The sequence below is a fragment of the Carettochelys insculpta genome, chromosome 14 (genome assembly GCF_033958435.1).
Source record: "Carettochelys insculpta isolate YL-2023 chromosome 14, ASM3395843v1, whole genome shotgun sequence".
Classification (NCBI taxonomy): Eukaryota; Metazoa; Chordata; order Testudines; family Carettochelyidae; genus Carettochelys; species Carettochelys insculpta.
In genome coordinates, this window is record NC_134150.1 from 24,989,302 (window position 1) to 25,010,029 (window position 20,728).

General features: G+C 44.8%; 1 protein-coding gene across 1 annotated transcript in view; it reads right to left on the reverse strand.

Moving 5' to 3' along the window:
- Positions 1-20,728, reverse strand: part of PEPD (peptidase D) — a 241,605-nt gene that overhangs the window by 188,916 nt on the left and 31,961 nt on the right. Inside the window, exon 4 of the mRNA XM_075009013.1 lies at positions 8,901-8,964. Coding sequence (XP_074865114.1) covers positions 8,901-8,964 — 64 coding nt within the window. The remainder of the gene's footprint in view (positions 1-8,900; positions 8,965-20,728) is intronic.

Consider the following 20,728-nt stretch of genomic DNA (forward strand, 5'->3'; position numbering starts at 1 on the left):
AGAGTTTGGCACGCAGCACTGTGGGCAAGAATGAAGCAATTCAACATCAACAGTAAACTCATCGACATAATTAAAAATTTATATGAAAAGGCCAGTAGTGCAGTATTATTCAATGGTGCCGTTGGTGCCTGGTTTCATACCACTGTAGGAGTACAACAGGGCTGCATACTCTCTCCTATACTTTTTAACATCTTTCTGGAACGTATCATGGTAGATGCTCTAGATGACCACTCTGGAACCATAAGTATTGGCGGTCAATCTATAACCAGCTTACGTTTCGCAGATGACATTGTTGGACTGGCAGGGAGTGAAAAAGAACTAGATAACCTTGTTAAATGCCTAGATAAAACTTCAATAAAATATGGCATAGAAATAAACGCAGAAAAGACAGAACTCATGACCAACAATCCTAGCGGTATATCCGCACAAATATCCATAAAACAACAGAAATAGGAAGAAGTAAAACAATTCAAATACTTGGGGTCGATCATCTCTGATGCAGGTACAAAACTAGAACTACTCGCCAGAACAGCAACAACAACCGCAGCAATGGCAAAATTAAAACCAATCTGGAAAGACAAAAACATATTCCTAAAGTCAAAAGTAAGGCTCATGCAAGCTCTTGTACACGCCATTTTTTATATGCTTGCGAGACCTGGACTCTGACAGCAGGACTAGAGCACAAGATCAAGGCCCTTGAAATGAGGCTATACCGCAAGCTTCTTAACATCCCCTATATGGCACATATTAGTAATGAAGAGGTCAGAAACATCATCAACTCAGCAATAGCACCTCATCACAACCTACTATCCAGAGTAAAAAAGAGAAAACTAAGATGGTATGGACACGCAATGAGATCATCAAGCCCGTCCAAGACCATACTGCAAGGCACAGTCAATGGCAAAAGGAGACGTGGCAGACAGAAAAAGCAATGGATAGACAACATTAAAAGGAGGACAGGGAGGAGCTTTGCCGCAACTCAAGAATTGGCACATGACCGCCAAAGATGGAGACACACTATAAAGAACGTTGTCATGAAGGTGCCCCAACGACCTTGGTCAAGGGACTGGTGATGATCATGAGGAGGAGGAGGAGATATCAATGGGGGTTCTTGACTTGACTTAAACCCTTGTACACTGAGTGGAGCAAAGCTAATCTACAAGCCTCCTCCACTGTACTCTGTCTTAAGACAAGACTGTTAGCTGACTCCAGTACTCCACTTTTTGTCCTTCTGACTCAGTAGATCTTCTCCATGTTGTCCAAGGTCTTCCTCTTTTTCATTTTCCTTGTGGATTCCACGTGAGAGCTTGACAAACTATGTTGGATGGTTTTCTGAGAGTGTAGCCTAGCCATCCCCACTTTCTTCTCTTGATTTCAGTGTCAACTGGTTCTTGTCCTGCTCTGTTCCAAAGCTCCTCATTTCTGACAAAGTCTTACCATTTGATGCAAAGGATGTACCTCAGGAATCTGTTTATGAATGTATGTGCCTTGTGATTTGAAGCCTTTTTAGTATGCCAGGTCTCGCATCCATACAACAGCACACTCTTCACATTTGTGTAGAAAAACCACAGTTTTGTCTCCAGAGATGATATTTGTGAACCCCACATGGGATGAAGAGTCTTGAATGCATCTGTTGCTTTCCATATCCTGGCATTGATATCCTTTTATGTTCCTTCATCTCTTCCCATAATATTCCCCAAGTAGGTAAACTCCACATCTTCCAGGTCATCCCCTCCCAGCATGATTGTGGTGTCATTGGACTGGTTGATCTTCATGGTCTTGGTCTTTCCCTTGTTAATGCCCAGTCCAGTCACTGAGGCAGTTTTGTCTAGCATTGCAAGCTTTTGTTCCATGTTTTCATGTTGGTGTGAAAAGAGGGTGACATCATCAGCAACATCAATGTCATCTAACTATTTGAAAAGTGTCCACTGAATGCCCTGTAAATAGCCATCTGTTGTCCTGCCCATAATCCAGTCCACTATCCTCACAAACAGAAAAAGTGACAATAAATACCCTTGTCACACTCCTGACAGTATGCTGAAGGATTCTGTCAAGACACCATTGTGAACAAGTCGGCATGTTGTGCGTTCCTATGTTGAATGGATCAGGTTAATCATTTTGGATTGGGTACCAGGGTGTTGCAGCAGTTTCCACAAAGCACCTGTATCAATGCTGTTGAAGGCTTTTTCAAAGTCTATGAAAGTTATTTACATGGGGACTTCCACCTCAAGCGACTTTTCTAAGATCACTCAGAGCTGCTGTTTGGTCAGAATAGACCTCTCGCTTCAGAAGCCAGCCTGTTCTTCCCTGAGCTGTCTATCAATTTCACTAACACTGTTCCTGGAACAGACAGTAACAATGTCCCTCCAGTTCCTGCATTCCTTCAGGTTGTCTTTCTTTGGAAGCCTGATAAGGCTGCCATGTTTCCAGTCTTGAGGGAGTCTACTGGTTTAATAAGAACAGTCACAGTTAAATGCCCTTTGTTTGTTTCACACTGAGACCAATATTTCTCAATTATTCTGCTTTTCTGACTATCTAACAGGAAGTGAGAAACACACAATATTCATCAGCCATCTCACTAGTCTGCCTGGTCTTTCGGAAGATGAAATCAGAGTATAACAATGTCATCTCAATAGAAATGGTATCACCACAGATTTGAATTAGTCTAACAGGTCCCTTAAACTGCACTAAAGATATTTGAGTTTCTCCTTGTATCTCTGTTCGAAATCAATATGAATTCAATTTAAGTTATGAAGATCTGAAGAGTGACAGAGAGATAGCCGTATTAGTCAGTATTCTATCAAAAAAAAAGCAGTCATGTAGCACTTTAAAGACTAACAAAATAATTTATTAGGTGATGAGCTTCCGTGGGACAGACCCACTTCTTTGAATTATAACCTTACCAGAACAGACTCAAAATATAAAGCACAGGAGGTCCAAAAATTGTTATCAAGGTTGACGAATCAGAAAAATTTTTATAAGGGCTGGCAAATCAGAAGAGCAGAGAGGCAGGGGTGGTGGCGGGGGAGTTAAGAGTGAGATCAAACATTGAAGCATATAAAAGAATCCTTATTATGGGTCAGGTAATTGTTGTCCCTGTTCAAACCACGTGTTAATATGTCAAATTTGAATATGAATGTTAGTTCTGAGCATTCTCTCTGTAGACGATTGTTGAAGTCAACACCACTTTTCACCGGAAACCCACTGACTGCTACATTTACGTACATGCTTCTAGCTTCCATCCTGCCCAAATGACACAATCCATTGTTTAGTCAAGCCCTGACATACACTTGCATCTGCTCTGATCCTAATGACAGAGACTGAAAAAGAATTAGAAGCCCTGGCACAGTCAAAGAAGTATGAGGTGGTTGGAATAACAGAGATAGGACAATTCACATAATTGGAGCACGGTCCTGGAAGGTTATAAACTGTTCAGGAAGGACAGATGGGGAGAAAAGGAGGAGCTGAGCTCTGTGTGAGGGAGCAGTATGATTGCTCAGAACTCCAGTATAAAGAGGGAGAAAATCCAGTTGAGTGTCTTTGGGTTAAGCTCAGAGGCGGAAGTAACAGAGATTATGTTGTAGTTGGTGTCTGCTATAGACCACCAGATCAGGGAGAGGAGATAGATGAGGCTTCCTTCAGGCAGCTAAGTGAAGCTTCCAAATTACAGGCCCTGGTTCTCATGGGAGACTTTAATCATCCAGACATTTGTTGGGAGACCAACACATCAGCACACAGACAATCCAGGAAGTTTTTGCAGAATGTTGGGGATAACTTCTTGGTACAAGTGCTGAACGAACCAACCAGGGCCCATGCGCAACTTGACCTGCTGCTCACAAACAGGGAAGAACTAGTAGGATAAATAGAAGTGGACGGAAACCTGGGCTGCAGCGACCATGAGATCATAGATTTCATGATCCGCACAAAAGGAAGAAAGATGATCAATAACATACAGACCCTTGATTTCAAAAGGGTAGACTTTGACTCCCTGAGTGAATGGAAGAGCAGGATCCCCTGGGAAATGAAGATGAAGGGGAAAAGAGTTCAAGAGAAATGGCAGCATTTTAAAAGAAATCTTACTGAAGGCACAAGAACAAACCACTCCACTGCATGGTAAGAAATGAAAACATGGTAGGCAAGCAGCTTGGGTTAACAGGGACATCCTTACTCGGCTTAAACTCAAAAAGGATGCATACAAGAAATGGAAACGTGGACAGTTGACTAAGGAGCATAAACATATGGCTGGAGAGTGCCAAGCAGTAATTAAGGAAGCGAAAGTACAATTGGAACTGCAGCTGGCAAGGGATGTAAAGAGTAACAAGAAGGGTTTCTACAGGCATGTTTAACAATAAATGGGTTATCAGAGAAGGTGTGGGGCCGTTACTGATGAGGGAAGTAACCTAGTGACAGATGATGTAGAAAAAGCTGAAGTCCTCAATGCTTTTTTTGCCTCAGTCTTCATGGACAAAGTCAACTTCCACATGACGGTCCTAGACAATGCAGTATGGAAGGTGGAGGGCAGCCATCTGTGGGGAAGGAACAAGTTCTGAGCTATCTAGAAAAACTAGATGTGCACAAATCCATGGGTCTGGATTTAATGCACCCGAGGGTACTGCGGGAATTGGCAGATGTCATTGCTGAACCTTTGGCCATTATCTTTGAAGACTCTTGGAGATTGGGGGAGATACCAGATGACTGGAAAAAGGCAAATGTAGTGCCCATCTTTAAAAAAAGGAAAGGACAATCCAGGCAACTATAGACCAGTTAGCCTTGCCTCAATCCCTGGGAAAATAATGGAGGGAATCCTCAAGGAATCCATTCTGGAGCACTTGGAAGAGGGGAAAGTGATCAAAAGTAGCCAACATGGAGTCACCAGGGGCAAGTCCTGCCTTACCAAGCTGATCAGCTACTATGATGAGTTAACACACTCTGTGGACATGGGGAGGTCAGTGGATGTAACATACCTTGACCTCAGCAAGGCTTTTGATTTGGTCTCCCACAACGTTCTTGTCTATAAATTAAGGAAATATGGATTGGATCCTTGGACTATAAGATGGATAGAAAGCTGGCTTGACGGTCGGACCCAACGGGTAGTGGTGAATGGGTCAATATCTGGATGGCAGTCCGTTTCAAGTGGAGTGCCGCAAGGCTCAGTTCTGGGCCGGTGTTGTTCAACATCTTTATTAATGACCTGGATGAGGGACTGGACTGCACCCTGAGCAAGTTTGCGGATGACACAAAACTAGGGGAAGAGGTAGATACATTGGTGGGTAGACAGAAAATCTAGTGTGACCTGGATAAATTGCAGGATTGGGCCAAAAGAAATCTGATGTGGTTCAACAAGGAGAAGTGCAGACTCCTGCACCTGGGATGGAAGAATCCCAAGCATTGTTATAGATTGGGGACTGACTGGCTCAGCAGCAGTACAACGGAAAGGGACCTAGGGGTTATGGTGGATGAAAGGATGGATATGAGTAAACAGTGTGCCCTTGTAGTCAAGACAACTAACGGCATACTAGGGTGCATGACGAGGAGCATTTCGAGCAGATCTAGAGAAGTAGTTATTCCCCTCTATTTGACACTGGCGAGGCCACATCTGGAATATTGTGTCCAGTTTTGGGCCCCCCAGTATAAAAAGGATGTGGATTTGCTGGAGCAGGTTCAGAGGAGGGCAACAAAAATGAGTAAGGGACTAAAGCAGAAGACCTATGAGGACAGGCTGAGGGATTCGGGCTTGTTTAGTTTACAGAAGAGAAGATTTAGGGGTGATTTAATAGCAACCTTCAACTTCCTGAAGGGGAGCTCTAAAGAGGAGGGTGAGAAACTGTTCTCAGTGGCATCGGATAACGGAACAAGGAGTAATGGTCTGAAGTTGAAGAGGAAGAGGCACAGATTAGATATTAGGAAAAACTACTTCACCAGGAGGGTGGTGAAGCATTGGAATGCATTGCCTGGAGAGGTGGTGGATTCTCCATCCCTTGAGGTTTTTAAGTCCTGGCTTGACGACTTAGTGGGGGTTGATCCTGATTGAAGCAGGGGGCTGGACTAGATGACCTCCTGAGGTCCCTTCCAGACCTATGATTCTGTGACTACAAGAGCTCTATCAAACATTCATAAACCTGAATTACTCACTGAGAGAAGTAAAAAGTACAAAATAGAAAGGGTCAGATGAATACCCTGAAACCAGTTATTCCACAACAGGCCCCAAAAAGCCAATAACAGAACACCATTTGTCATTACGTACAGCTCCCAACTCAAAGCACTGTAACGCATCATTCAAGACCTACAACCTAAATCATGATGTCACACTCCAGAAAGCCCTCGGTGACAGGCCTGTTCTTTCCTATAGACAACCTCCCAACCTTATGAGGATTCTCATGAGCAACGACAGGCTACACCACAATACTACTAATCCTGGAACTTTGCCTTGCAATGAGCCCCGTTGCCAACTTTGTCCGCATATCTATTCTGGAAATATCGTTACTGGACCTAACCACGATAATTACAGAATCATGGGCGCATTCTTCTGTTCTTCAATTAACATCATATATGCCATCATGTGCCAACAATGCCCACATACCATGTACATAGGACAAACTGCAAACACTCTTCAACACAGAATGAATGAACATAGAGCAGACATCAAAAATCTCCAGCACTTTAATGGAGTGGGCTGTTCTGTTAAAGACCTGAAGAGATTCTACGTTTCTCACTCTTGTGCTATTACTGGTATTTAAAATGCTTTGTCTTTTGGTTGTAACCATATTACACATAAATATATGAAGATGATTAGATATTTTATTTTCAAAGTAAATTCTTACCCTACCACCTCCCTGAGAAGAAAATTTTGAGATGGCACATTGTTAGACTTTAAATGCGGCTGCATAAATGTGGGTGCGGAGAAATTCATTTATTGACCCACTAAATGACCCACATAACTAGAATAAGGATATTGCACGAAATTAGCACCCACTTTACACCGGTTCTCTCAACACACACACACACTAAAGAACGATATGAGTTCACATGAAAGATGCTAACATAATGGATAAGAAAGGCATCAGACTTCTAGGTTTGGTGTGCTGCACTGGAAATACGAGTGCTGAGGGCACAGCAGTACACCTTGACTTGAAGTGGTTTTCATCATACACAAGGTTTACAGTTTTGTTCACTGGCTTTCGGCACCCTTCACATACCAATTTTTCCAATGCCAAAGTCTAGGGCCATTTTGCCAAAGGTATTTACAGAAGCACCTAATAGGAATAAGGCACCTACTGGGATTTTCAAAAGTACCCTAACCAGCTGAGATGCTTATCTCCACCTTTTGGTACCCTAAATACCTTTGTAAAATCAGGCCCCTTATCTATGTTCCCAGTGGAATGGGCAAGCATTATACCCAAAGCCTTTGAGAGATGAAATAAGAAAAATTCCTGAATAATGCAAGCAGTCTCTCAACACAAACACAAACACACACACACACGGACCAACTGACTAAGCAGACAGGGAGCTAACCTTCAAAAGCACCGGACAAGTCTCATGTAAGCCCCTTTTCCTTTTTAAGCACAGAAATTGAAAAAGGTAGAGTGTTCTTGAATGGTGTTTGTTTAATGTATATACAATGCATTATCACTGAGATCATGACATTGCTAACCTATTTCCTGTCAATATGCAATGTCAGACACAAACAGGCTCACTGCAAAACTTAACTGGTTTATGCCTTAAACTGGGATATTCCAGAGATCAAAGTGCCTTTATATAGGCTCACAAATTGTCCCAAATTACAGAGATCTACTTTCCTTCCTGGATAAAATTTGTATGCACTGAAACAGAATATAAAGATACATAGTAAGTGCATTTGTGGATAGGAGACAGCACACAGAATATCAATAAATGTGATCCTTTGTAAAGCAGCATGTGTTCCTGTATGGAATTGCTTGCCTTGGCTTTTATATTCTGTGCTTCTGTATTCTACACATCATCTGTTAACAAGAAATCATGATTCCAACCCAAATACGTCAAGCAGCAGCCCCTTCACAGCTTCCTCAACCTACAGTTAAGGAAATACATGAGCACAACCACAATTTTATTACGAAAATGAAATGAAACCCTCTCCACAGCTGGTCAAAGTAAGATTTTGGGTCTGGTAAGCATCCTGCAGGTGACAGAAATAGCAAGATATTCCTTTTTAAGGTGATCCCCAAAAGACTCACCACAGAACTTGGCAAATATACTGCCATATATCTGCTGAGCTTTCCTACTGAAAAAAAATATACTAGCCAGGTGCACAAAAGCATAACATCTGCTCAAAAGTAATTATATAAAGAGATATTTAAGTATGTAATTATCAGCAGGATTTCAAAAGACATGAATACAAGAAACTCAAAGTAATGCTGTTCTAAAGAAAATCTAACATATTTTACGTTCAAGATGCTAATGAAAATTTAATACATTTTATAAAATAGGGATAAAAAAGAAAGCTTATGTTTATTAATTAAGCATTTGAAACCATTTTCCCGTTGCAAGCTTCTAAGAGCCACTGAGACACTGCTATCCCATTATAAGGCAATTGCTCTGTCTTTTCCCCCACAGGTCATCACAACTCCTCTGAATAATGAACCTTTTTATTAAATATAGAGTATATTTAAAAAGTATCTCTGAACTGGTCTCAATGCAAAATCCAATAAAATGAATTTTAATTATTTATTTTAAAGAGTTTTAGAAAAGTGTATGAAATAGTGTCATTCTTCAGGAACGGGAAGGGGAACTAAATTAGGAAATAAAGATAACACATTTAGTGGAACAAGATCTTTTTTGTAAGAAATTACGGCCATATTTTTACAACCACCATTATTTATTTTTTTTCCCCCATAAGGAAGATATTAGGAAAAGCAGACACTTACCTCATTTGTATAGTGTACTTCATCCACAGCATATTTCTTCCTGAAATATTCAGGAGGGTGAATCCTTTAAAATACAATCAAAATGCAACATTTAGTGTTGTCCACGTTATAAAATTAACCAGTCTACGTTACTGATATCAAATGTGATCCTTTGTAAAGAAAAATGGGCTCCTACTTGGAATTGCTTGCCTTGGCTTCCATATGCTGTACCTCTGTATTCTACACATCAAGTCTGTTAACAAGAAACCACAATTCCAACCCAAATACATCAAGCAGCAACCTCTTCACAGCTTCCTCAACCTACAGTTAAGGAAATACACAAGCACAACCACAAATGTGCTCATGTCCTGGCTACTGGCACAACAGTACCATCATAGATATTGAGAAATCAAGAATAACGTTAACAAAATTTTTATCTTACTACAACTCATAACAAAATTTACAATTTACTTTAAGGTTTTGATCAAGTCATTGTCTGAAATTTAAGATTTCTTAGTCTCCTCTAGTCCCAAAACGGCTAGTATTCCCATTCAGAGTAACCCTTCTTTTAGAGTTGTGAATTGTGCAAAAGGTGTGGAAACAACTTGGTGAGAGTTCTTCCACTAACCGATGAGTCCTGCTGAAGAATCAACAATTAAGTTCTAAATTTGGGGAGGGCAACAATTTTTGATGGGGAGGGCACTCTAAGATTTTGGTAAGTAGTCACGGCTGCACTCTTCTATGGAGGGTGGAGGGTTTGGGATGGAGGTTGGGTGCAGAAGGACGCTCAGGATAGGGGACTTGGATGCAGGAGAGCATGTGGGAGTCAGGCAGGGAGTTTAGGTGAAGGAGGGGTTTATGATCTGGGCAGAGGATTGGGGTGTAGGGTCTGGGAAGAGATATGGGGGGCAAGAGAAGATTCTGACCTGGGGGAAGAATGTAACTGGGTGCACGGTCTGATGTCTTGTGAACTGGGGAAAAGGCAGTGCAGAAGCTTTGGGTGGCGATGTGGGCCAGGGAGTTGGGGAATGAGTGAGAGTGGGTGGGATACCAGAGGCAGGCTCTGGACAGGAGGCACTTACCTACCAGCTGCTAGTCAGTAGCCCACCAAAGCAGGGGCCCCGCTGTCTGAAACCCCAGGCTGCTCAAAATGGCTGGAGGCTCATTCCAGGTGCCTCTCTGCACCACACACCCCTTCCAAGGTGGTAGGGGGGAGGAGATTTTGCACATTGTGCCTGCCCGCATCCCAGTCTTTGCAACTCCCATTGGCCAGTTTCCATCCAATGGAAGCTGCGATGATTGGAATGGGAGCAGGGGCAGCATATGATGTCACAGCATGTCAAGTCTTTATCCTCATCCCCTCCAGGGGGCATGAGGTGTGCCTTGAGGGAGCTGCCAGCTGTTTCAAGCAGCTGCAGACTACAGCAGGCAGGAAGCTTGCCTCTGGGTATGAAACAGATCAAAAGGCTTGCCAGGATGGATCTTGCCCCCATTGGCTCTAAATCATGTCCCATCGTACCCTCCACCTACAAAATGTACAGACTAAATTATTCTCATGCAGAAAGTAATTACTACAAAGCACCAGTAAAATTTGTGGGAAAATTTTTTGCCACTCTAATAAATGGAGAAATTACTGGTAACAAAATAAATACTTGTTAAATCATGAGGCCCCTGAAAGTGACCTTTGCCCCCGGGCCTCTTCTTATTAATGCATGTGATGTATAGAAGGATAAATTATTTATCTTTCTTTACCTAATATTCTACAGTTCTCTCATCTCTGAGATGTTTGCATACTCCCCATTAAGTACCAAGATTTCCTTTCCCCTCATTCCTCAAATATTTAAGTAGTTAAATATCCCAACTGTGTTTGAAATAAACTGAACTTATATGGTCAAGTGATGGTGTCTCCAGAGTGAATATGTGGACAGAGCTGGCAATGGGGTTTGTGCAGGGAAAAGTTCCAGGATTAGTATTTCTGTGGTATGGTGTGTGGTTACTAGTGAGAATTTTCCTAAGGTTAGGCGGTTGTCTGTAGGAAGACAGGTTTCTCACCCAGAGCTTGTGAGAGTGTAGCATCACGTTCCAGTATATGCTGTAAGCTGTTGATGTGTTGGAGGGGTTTAAATTGGGGGCTATAGGTGATGACAACTGGTGTTCTGTTATTAACCTTCTCAAGCCTACCTAGAAGTAACTGGTTCTGAGTATTCATCTGGCCCTGTTAATCTATTAATCTAACAATCTTAACAGATTCTCACTAGCAACCACATGCCACACCACAGAAATACTAATCCTGGAACTCTTCTCTGCAACCTACCCCTTTGCCAACTCTACATGTATTTACTCTGGAGACGTCATCACTGGACCAAACCATGTCAGTTACACAATCAGGGGCTCACATTCCTGTACCTCTATCAATATGATATATCTCATCATGTGCCAGCCCCTCTCCTATGTATATTGGACAAACGTCACAATAACTTTACCAAAGAATGAATGGACACAAATCAGACATTAAGAATCTGAACACACACAGACCTGTCAGTGGGCATTTCAATGGAGCAGGCCATGGCATTCAAGACTTAAAAGCCTGCATTCTAAAACAAATAGATTTTAACACCAGATTACAAAGGGAGACATCTGAATTGGAGTTCATTCTCAAGTTCAATACCTTACACCTCAGTTTCAAAAAAAGATATTAGTTAATTTACGCATTACAAGGACAATTTCCCCATCTTTGATATTTGTAGTGATCTCAGGCAGCCACTTAACTTAATAGACACTTGCAGTAAGTAATTTTTCCCTTGCTGCCTTATGTGGCTGATTCATCAGTTTTCACTTCATTTTTTTCTATCTTTTTGTTAATTTCTCTTCGTGTCAGTTTACATTTATCAGAATTTTCCAGATCTGAAGAAGTGGGTGTGTCCCAGAAAAGCTCATTGCCTAATAAATTATTTTGTTAGTCTTTAAAGTAGTACACGACTGCTTTTTTGGTTTGTGAAGATACAGGCTAACACAGCTACCTCTCTGTGATTATTCGGGATGAAATTCAATATGGATAAATGCAAAGTACTCCACTTAGAAAGGAGCAGTCAGTTTCACACATACAAAACAGCAGAATTATCTAGGAGCAGTAATGCAGAAGGAAGCTAGGCCTGTGTCTACACTAGCCCCAAACTTCGAAATGGCCATGCAAATGGCCATTTTGAAGTTTACTAATGAAGCGCTGAAATGCATATTCAGCGCTTCATTAGCATGCGGGCGGCCGCAGCACTTCGAAATTGACGCGCCTCGCCGCCACGCGGCTCCTTTTCAAAAGGACCCCGCCTACTTCGAAGTCCTCTTATTCCCATCAGCTCATGGGAATAAGGGGACTTCGAAGTAGGCGGGGTCCTTTCGAAAAGGAGCCCCATCGGGACGAGCTGCGCGGTGGCGAGTCGCGTCAATTTTGAAGTGCCGCAGCCACCCGCATGCTAATGAAGCACTGAATATGCATTTCAGCGCTTCATTAGTAAACTTCGAAATGGCCATTTGCGTGGCCATTTTGAAGTTTGGGGCTAGTGTAGACATAGCCTAGGAGTCATAGCAGATCACAAGCTAATATGAGTCAGAGTAACAGTCAAAAAAAAAAAAGCAAACATTCTGGTATGTATTATCAGGAGTGTTATAAAGCCACACACAAGAAGTAATTCTTCTGCCCCATTCTATCTCGATAAGGCCCCGCCACAGTATTGTAATTCAGGGGGACATATTTCAGAAAAGATGTCAACAAACTGGAGAAATTCCAGTGGGGAAGAACAAAAATCATTAAAGGCCTAGAAGACATGATCTGTACAGAAATATTGAAAAAATTGGGTTTGTTTAATTTGGAGAAGAGAAGACTGAGGGAGGACATGGTAACAGTTCTCAAGTGCACAGAAAGTTGTTACAAGGAGGAAGGCGAAAAAGTATTTTCCTTAACCTCTGAACACAGGACAAGACACAACAGGCTTAAATTGAGGCACGGAAAACGTATGTTGGACATTACAAAACTTTTGAGAGGGAAGGTAAAGACTGGCATTAATTGCCTAGAAGGTTGTACAATCTCTGTCATTGGAGATTTTGAAGAGCAGACTGGACAAACACCTGTCTGGGATGGTCTAGTCCTACCTTGAGTTCAGCTGATTTGACTAGACCACCTCTGGATATCTGTTCCTGCCCTACGAGTCTATGAAAATTTGATATTCGATAAGAACTCCATTAAACTTCTCATTTTACTCTGAAGTACTTTATGGCAAGAATATAATAATGCAAGCATGAACAAATAGAGCTTTAGTTTTCAGAACGGCAGTCAAGAGAGGTAGTTATCATAAAATGCATCCCAATTACAAGTGATGAATGCTAAATTAAAGTTGTGAACAGAATTTATGAGATTGCAACGATTGTTGAATGAAATGCATGTACGTAAGCCAATTTTTTCACCTTTTATACAGACTTTTGCCCCCACTTACATCTGTATTCATTTTCCCCACCAACCTTCAAAACAAAATTAGTTACTTCTACTGGTGGAGTAAGTGACTTTTCACACAAGTCTTTCCTTTATGTTTTCAGGACATTTGCCCCCCCCCCTTTTTGGGGGGTGGGGAGTGGATCTATTTTATGGTGAAACTTTTTTGTTTTGGGCATTTTTCATTAAGCCCTTGTGTTGAGTCTCACTTTTTGCAAACAGATGCACTATGAAAAACTATCAGTTTTGTGGTTTAAAAAAATAGTTTAAATCTACTAAGATACTTTCCAGTTACTAAAAGTTGATGAAACAGAGTTTAGAATCAATTTCAAAAACTTGCTGTCTATACAGACAATTTAAAAATCTGGACAGTCTTAAGTTCCCTTTGTGACATTTCATTTTTATTTTTTTTAAAAAGGGCAGAGATAAAAAGTTGGAATAGTAGTTAATTTTTTCAGGCCTTTTAATTACTGAAAAGTCATCTAAATGTCACCTTGTCAAAGTATGCCAAGGCATCTACAATAAAAAGTCAACTGTAAAAGCAGCTCAGCAGCAGGTTGAATCAAGGAAATTTTAAATCTGATCTTACAGCCAGAGGATAGTTTGCAATTACCCATGTTTTCCTTTTTCAGCATGTTAAGACTAATGTCTTCAATATGCTGCAGAAAACCATTATGGATACCATTTAGCAATGCATGAACACTCACTTGTCATTGTCTAAATACTACTTTAGTAATATTGTGAATTGATTTTGTAACAAAAAATGAAGATACTGTTATATACGTATCTCTTGTGCAGACTCATGGACAGTATTTGTCACTACTCCATATAAACAACAGCTACTAAGTGAATTGGATACACAGCATATCCTGGACAGCGTGTTTGTCCATGAGTTCTCTCCAGACAGTTGGAATATTTATTTCAGTGGTGGCTGATAGACATTGTTGGCCATTACATTCACAACTTTCACTCACATCCGTAGGAAAAGTTACATCAAAGACAGCCAATAGTGAAGAGCTTCAGAACTATGGCCAGCTTTGAACCAAGAAACAGTTCACACGTAGAACAAGGAGATGAATGAATACTGGAAAGCTATTTTTTCCACAGAGCATTTATTTTATTTTGTTATTGCATATTATTAAGAGATAAAAGATTTTCTTTAATAGGGGTTGACAGACAATGTAATTTTCTGTACTCATTAAAATGTAAATAATCATCTATGGTTTACATCACTACAGAGTATTGTGTTAGACTGCTGTAGCCTATAAATTCTGGACTGTGTAAGTAAAATGCCATTTACAAAGTGTTGAAAGAGACTCACTGGACCGTTTTGCTTTTTTGATTTTGTCCTGTTATTTTCATGTACATTTTTCACTTCACATAATGACAGGACTTGTACAGAATTATAACACTGACAGTTCACTTTCACATTCATGGGGTGATGTCTTTTGCCTTAAGCTACCCCCCATCCCCCAAAACCCATTCAGGTGCATTCAACACCTCCTCTGAGTTATGTTCTCTTTTATTCAGCTTGTTAAACTATGAAGATGAATGAAAAACATCAAAATTCTAACAAATAATTTAAGTTTTATCTTTGTTTCTCCAGTATATGAAGAAATCCAACATTTTTGGAAAGCATAATTTAAAAGGTCAAAGAGACTATGAGAAAGTAAATTCACACCTACATAATGTATGACTAACATGTAGAATAAGCAATCATTAGTGTCAGATGATTACCCAGAACTCTCTTATGTCTTTTATACTTTGGCTTGCTTGTGCATTGCAATTATGCAGAAAGGCCTCTCCTCACTGCTACATCCCAAAAGAAAGCAAGAAGTATAAACCTCCAAAAGCCGGCACCCTGTCGGCCAGCAACATCCCTTATCTGGCAGAACCAGGGATGTTCCTGGACCAAAGCACCAGGCAGGAGGGCAAGCTGCAGCCCACGGCCTCAGGCAGCCCTGCCGGGGTTAGAGCTTGCAACCCCGGCAACCCAACAGGGGGTAGCAGCGCAGAAAGGAGCTCACATCCCCCAGCAACTCTGTGGGGAGACAGTTGCACAGTGGCTGGGGCAACATCCACTACCAGTCCCACTGGTTCAGAGCCATGTCCCAGGCAACCCAATGGGACTGGGGGCAGCCGCGCAGGGCTGGAGGCCCACAGGACCTGAACTGGCTTCCCCACGAAGCTGGCTTCCCCATGGGGATGGAACCGGTGCCAGTTTCTCCTGGCAGCCCCACTGGACAGGGGCTGACACACAGGCAGCCCTGTGGGGCTGGATCTAGAGTCGGTTTCCCCTGGAAGCCCTGCAGGCCAGGGCCATTAGCAGCCATGTGGGGCTGGACCTGGCTTCTCCTGGCAGCCCTTTGGGGACACAGGCAGCTGTGCAGGGCCGGAGCATCATCCTCAACAGCCCTGCCAGACCAGAACTGGAGACAGTGTCTCCCAATAGCCCCAGCAGCAGCTTAGGACAGGACACCCACATAGCACTAGAGAGGTGAGCAGTCCAGTGGGGCCCGGGCTGGTGGCTTGGGAGCCAATGGCAGGAAACCACCCCTTGTCTCTCAAACTTTCTTGTTGGGGAACTATCAGGTCTCGACCATGCTTGACCAGGGAGGTGCAATCAGTATATTAAAGCAAGCTCAAAATATTAGATAACGGGTATTCAGTGAAAGACTATACTAAATTAATATCAGACATTGTAGACAACAGTGAAATATTACAGGCTGTCTGACCACCTGCCTGCTATTAATGAATATATAATAAGGCCGAATAAGACTCACCTGCAATTTCTAATAGCTGAAGTCTGCCTTCAGTTAAAAATACCTTTGTCACTCATCCAATTAATTTTAACAAGGATCAGTAATACCTTTCAAATGAAAGTCAGCAAGTATTTTGAGATTCTATTAGTACGTCGGGAAAAAAAGACAATACGTTCCGACAGCAAGCAAGACATGCCTTACTAAAGAGTGTGGAATACTATGAAAATGTAGACACATAAGCCTTGCCCAGTTGCTCACTATGTATTAACTAATCTTGGGCTCCAAGCGCTTTGTATGTTATCAAAAGAGATGTTAGTATGTGCGGTGACCATAAAATAAGATTAACATAGCTGAAGGGAAAAAACAGATGACTGAAAGAGGCTACACAGTAAAACAAAGCATAAGGCTGTGTCTGCATGGGCAAGCTTCTGTCAACAAAACTCCCCAGGAGCCTACACGGTTAAAATGCTCTGTTGAGAGTTGGCCAGCAAAACTCAGCCATTCAGTCGGCAGCGTCATACCTCTCCCCTTTACGGTATAATGCCCCTATCTACAATATTTTGTCAACAGGAGTGCCCATGTAGACAGTTCTGTCGAAAGAGCAGGTCCTCCATGGCGGATGGCAGCCAGAGCCAGGAGACACCCTTTCCACAGCCAGTGGTACTCTGGTCACTGGTTCCACTCATCCTTAAAGCAACAGTGGTCCAAGAAGCCCCATGCTGGAAGCTGGGGGCATAGGTAAATGCTGAGTGTACATGCTCAGTCATTCCCCCGCCAGTCAAAAATGGACAAGGCTGTCCGGGATCATGTTGGCCCCTCCCAAGAACCCTGGGAGCCATCCCAGAAGCCTGCTCAGGAGACTCGCAACTAGACCCCTTCATGGTCCTGTCTTCTGAACCCTCCAGCGCCACAGCATCGGCACGGGCATCCCAGGCCTGTTCCCAGCATCCTCCAGTGAGTTTCCCATGGGGAGCGTACACCTGTTTGGGATGGGGGTGGAAGGAGACAAGGTGTGCCACAGGCCCCGACGGGACAGTCACACCAGGAACCTAGGTCCCAGGCCTGGCATCTGCACTGTGCACCCACCAGGGCATCCCACCTTGACCCCACTGGCAGCCCCCAGACACAGCTGCTACGCCATTCGCAGCCCCATGACGGACTGCATGACCTCCAGAGCCATGGCGGGGGGAAGCTACCCACTCCTGCTATGCCTGGGAGCATATCAGCCACACAGGTGACAGGACCACCTCATACACCCAAACTCAGAATGCGCCCCGCCCCCCGCCCCCACTACTGGGCATGGCGGCAGGTGATGGCCAGCACCCACCCCTCTGGACAATGCTATGAGCTGCATGCATGTCGGGGGAGGTCCTAGGGAGGCTCCAGTTGCACCCAGCATGCCCACGAGTCACAGGCAAGGACCAGGGGATTGTGATCAGGCCAGTGCCCACAACACCACAGTGTCCCCATCCAACAGGAATCACTGTCCAGGGGGCACGAGTGTGCACATCCCAGACAGACCCATCCCACAGCCCGGGGGGCGGTCGGGGAGAGCTGCCCCTCATGTGGCGGGGGAACAGGGGCTGTGCTGTAGGATGAACTCAGTGCTCACCCCCCTCAGCTGTACTGTCCAGCGGCAGGCTAGGCCAGCCCCACCAAGGAGCCTGAGCCAGCAGGACCAAGGCCAGCACCGCCCAGGGAGGAGACAGCGCCACCACCGATGCACCCACAGCCCAAGGGTCCATTGCACCCTGGAAGATGGCGGCTACCTGGCATTGGCAGCCCCCGTCCAGGAAAAAGAATGCCATTGTCCAGGAGTGGCTGCAAGCGGACCAGGAGCGGCTGCAGGCAGAGTAGGAATGGGAGCAGAGCCAGGTGCAGTCCTTGGACTCGGACTGGCCCAGGTGGACTATATCCTGGACCTGACTGAGGCCTGGCTGGCCCGAGACCCAGCATCCTGAGGCCTGGCTGCCTCCGACCCCCACCACCAATGTTCCCCCTGCCGCCGAGCCCACGCCCCAGGTGCTGCTACGGGCCCTGTGGTGGGCCGTGGAGACAGCCTGCACTCATGCCGCCCAGGTCGTCCCTGCTTCTCCTGGCCTCCCCTGCCAAACCCAACCCGGCAGCTGCCCACTCCCACCCGCACCTCCCCATGCTCCCAGACCCAAGGCGGACGAGGGACCCGAGGCCAGCGCAACTCAAGGCCATCCACTCCCTCACTAGAATAGTGCCCCCTCCCAGTTCAGAGGCTCTGCTTGCTACCCTCCCCCCCATAGTTATGTATATAGAGTTCACAGATGCACATAGTTCATATAGAGGTCTTTATTTTTGAACACGTAGTTGGTTTAGGTCGCTTACATTTATCTATTGTTTGGCAAATGGTTTCAGTTTTTTGTTGTTTTAAGACCATACCTGTGCGCTTCCTTTCGGGTGTGGGTTGAGGGATGGTTTGGGGCGCTGGGAGGAGTGAAGGTTGAGGGGTTGAAAGGGCCACAGGCATGGGGCAGCCCCTGGAGGTGACCTAGGGAGGGTTATCCAGGGGGCCGTGGGCAAGGTGCCCTCTGGCTCCCATCCCTACAGAAAGTTCTTTCCCTTCTGCTCCACCAAGTTATGGAGGGTGCAACAGGCAGCCACAACATGGGGAACAGTCTGCTGCCCCATGTCCAGTAGGTTCAGGAGGCACCAGAACCTTCCCTTTAGGTGCTGAAGGCAAGCACAATGGGGTTGCGTGTGCATCCCAGCCTGATACTGAATTGTTCCTCAGTTGGCTCCAGGTTCCCAATGTAGGGCCTCACCAGCCATGGGAGGAGGGGGTAGACTACATCCCAATGCACAGGGGCATGTGTGTGTCTCCGACAGCCAGCTCCCAGCAGCAGACACAGGTACCCACCTCCGTCTGCCAGAACAGACTGGAGTTCTGGAACACCCTTGCGTCATGGCTCCCACCTGACCACCTGACACAGACATTGAGGAATTGTCCACCACAGCCTGCATCACCACGGAGTGCTAGCGCCCCGTTCCCCTTTCCCAACACCTCCCCCGCCCGGCCCGCATGCCTCTGTCCTCGCTCCTCCGTGCACAGCCTGCAGCTGGATGGTTTCCTCACCTGCATCATGACGGATCTGACGGTAGACCTCCTGATGCCAAAGTGGTGACCCACTGAGTGGTAGCTATCAAGGCCAGCTTCCAAAAGGCAACTGCAACTCTCTCCTCCATGGGGATGGTGGTGCGCATATCGGTGTTGTGACATCTCAGGTCAGGGGCAAGCCAGTTGCACAGTTCCAGTAATGTGTCCTTGGGCATCCTGAAATGCTGTGTCCATTGCTGGTCACCCCATTGCCGCAAGACCAGCAGGTCCCACCAATCAGAGCTGTTGGTGTGCTGCCAGATCTGGCTGGACACCCAAGGGAGTGAGTGTGGCTGGGGCACTATGCTATCAGGGGCCTGCTCTTCAGACTGTCTCTCAGGGTCATCTCCTCAGATGTGGTCATAGAGCCCGATGATGACCAGTGGCAGGGCCAGCAGGAGCTGGTCTGCGGTCCTGGGCATGCCCAGGGGGCTGCTCTGCCATAGTCACAGACAGGAAGGGTGGGGGGAGTTGGGGGGGGGGGTGTGGGGTCAGGAGGTTAAGGTGGCAAGAAAAGTGGCATGTCAGAAAGGGTAGAGAGCAGTTTGGAAAGACCAGTCTCTCTCTCAAACAGCAAGGATCCCTGCAGCAGCTTTGCCTTCCCTCCAAGGAGTAGGCAAGCCTCAGCACGGGCAAGGAGCACAGGTTGCGGGGCACCCTTTAAGGACACCCAGAGGCTGTGTTCCAGGAAGGGCTTTCCCTCCATGCACAGCTGCCTTCTAGGGTTACAGGGCCACTTCTGTCGGCAAAGCAGTCAGTGCGTGTAGACGCGCTCTGTCAACAGAGTGGCTTGCTCTTTCGAGCTGCTTTTCTGTGTAGACACAATCTGTTGACAGAGGTATTGCCGAGGTGTATCTGTTGACAGAGGCTGCCTGTGTATATGTAGCCTAAATGAATAGGGATATGTAAGATGCTGCTCAGCATAAGGAAATCTAAGAGTACGTCCACATTAGGAAATTTGTTGAACGTGCTAAGGTCAATTTTCTAACACCCCATTTTGTAAAGTCCAAGGTGCATGTCCATACCAGTACACAAAGTTGACAATGTGTTTCCTCATTCATGTTGCCAGGTTTGACTTTGCCAGCAAGACACTGTTGGTACCTATGCCACAGTTCCTGCTGCCCCATTGCATTCTAGGTTTCTGCCCCAGTGTGCAATGGGACAAAACTGTGCCATGGATGGTTGTGGGTATGTGTCATCAGAATTCCACAGTGCACTTCTCCCCTGCCCTACCATTGGAAAGCACCAGCAAAAAGTGTTTTTGTGCCTTTATTTGATATCCATGCAGATGCCATTGCAAGGCTAGCATGGAACCCGTACAGCTTAAAGCTGTTGTGGCAAGTGTTATGAGCACCTCGTGTGCTGTGCTGCAAGATATGCAGAGCCTAAGCAGCCATCCGAGTGATAAAGACTCTGAGGAGGACAGACATACACCAATGTAAGAAACTAGAAAGGAGGAACAAGGCAATGCCAGTTA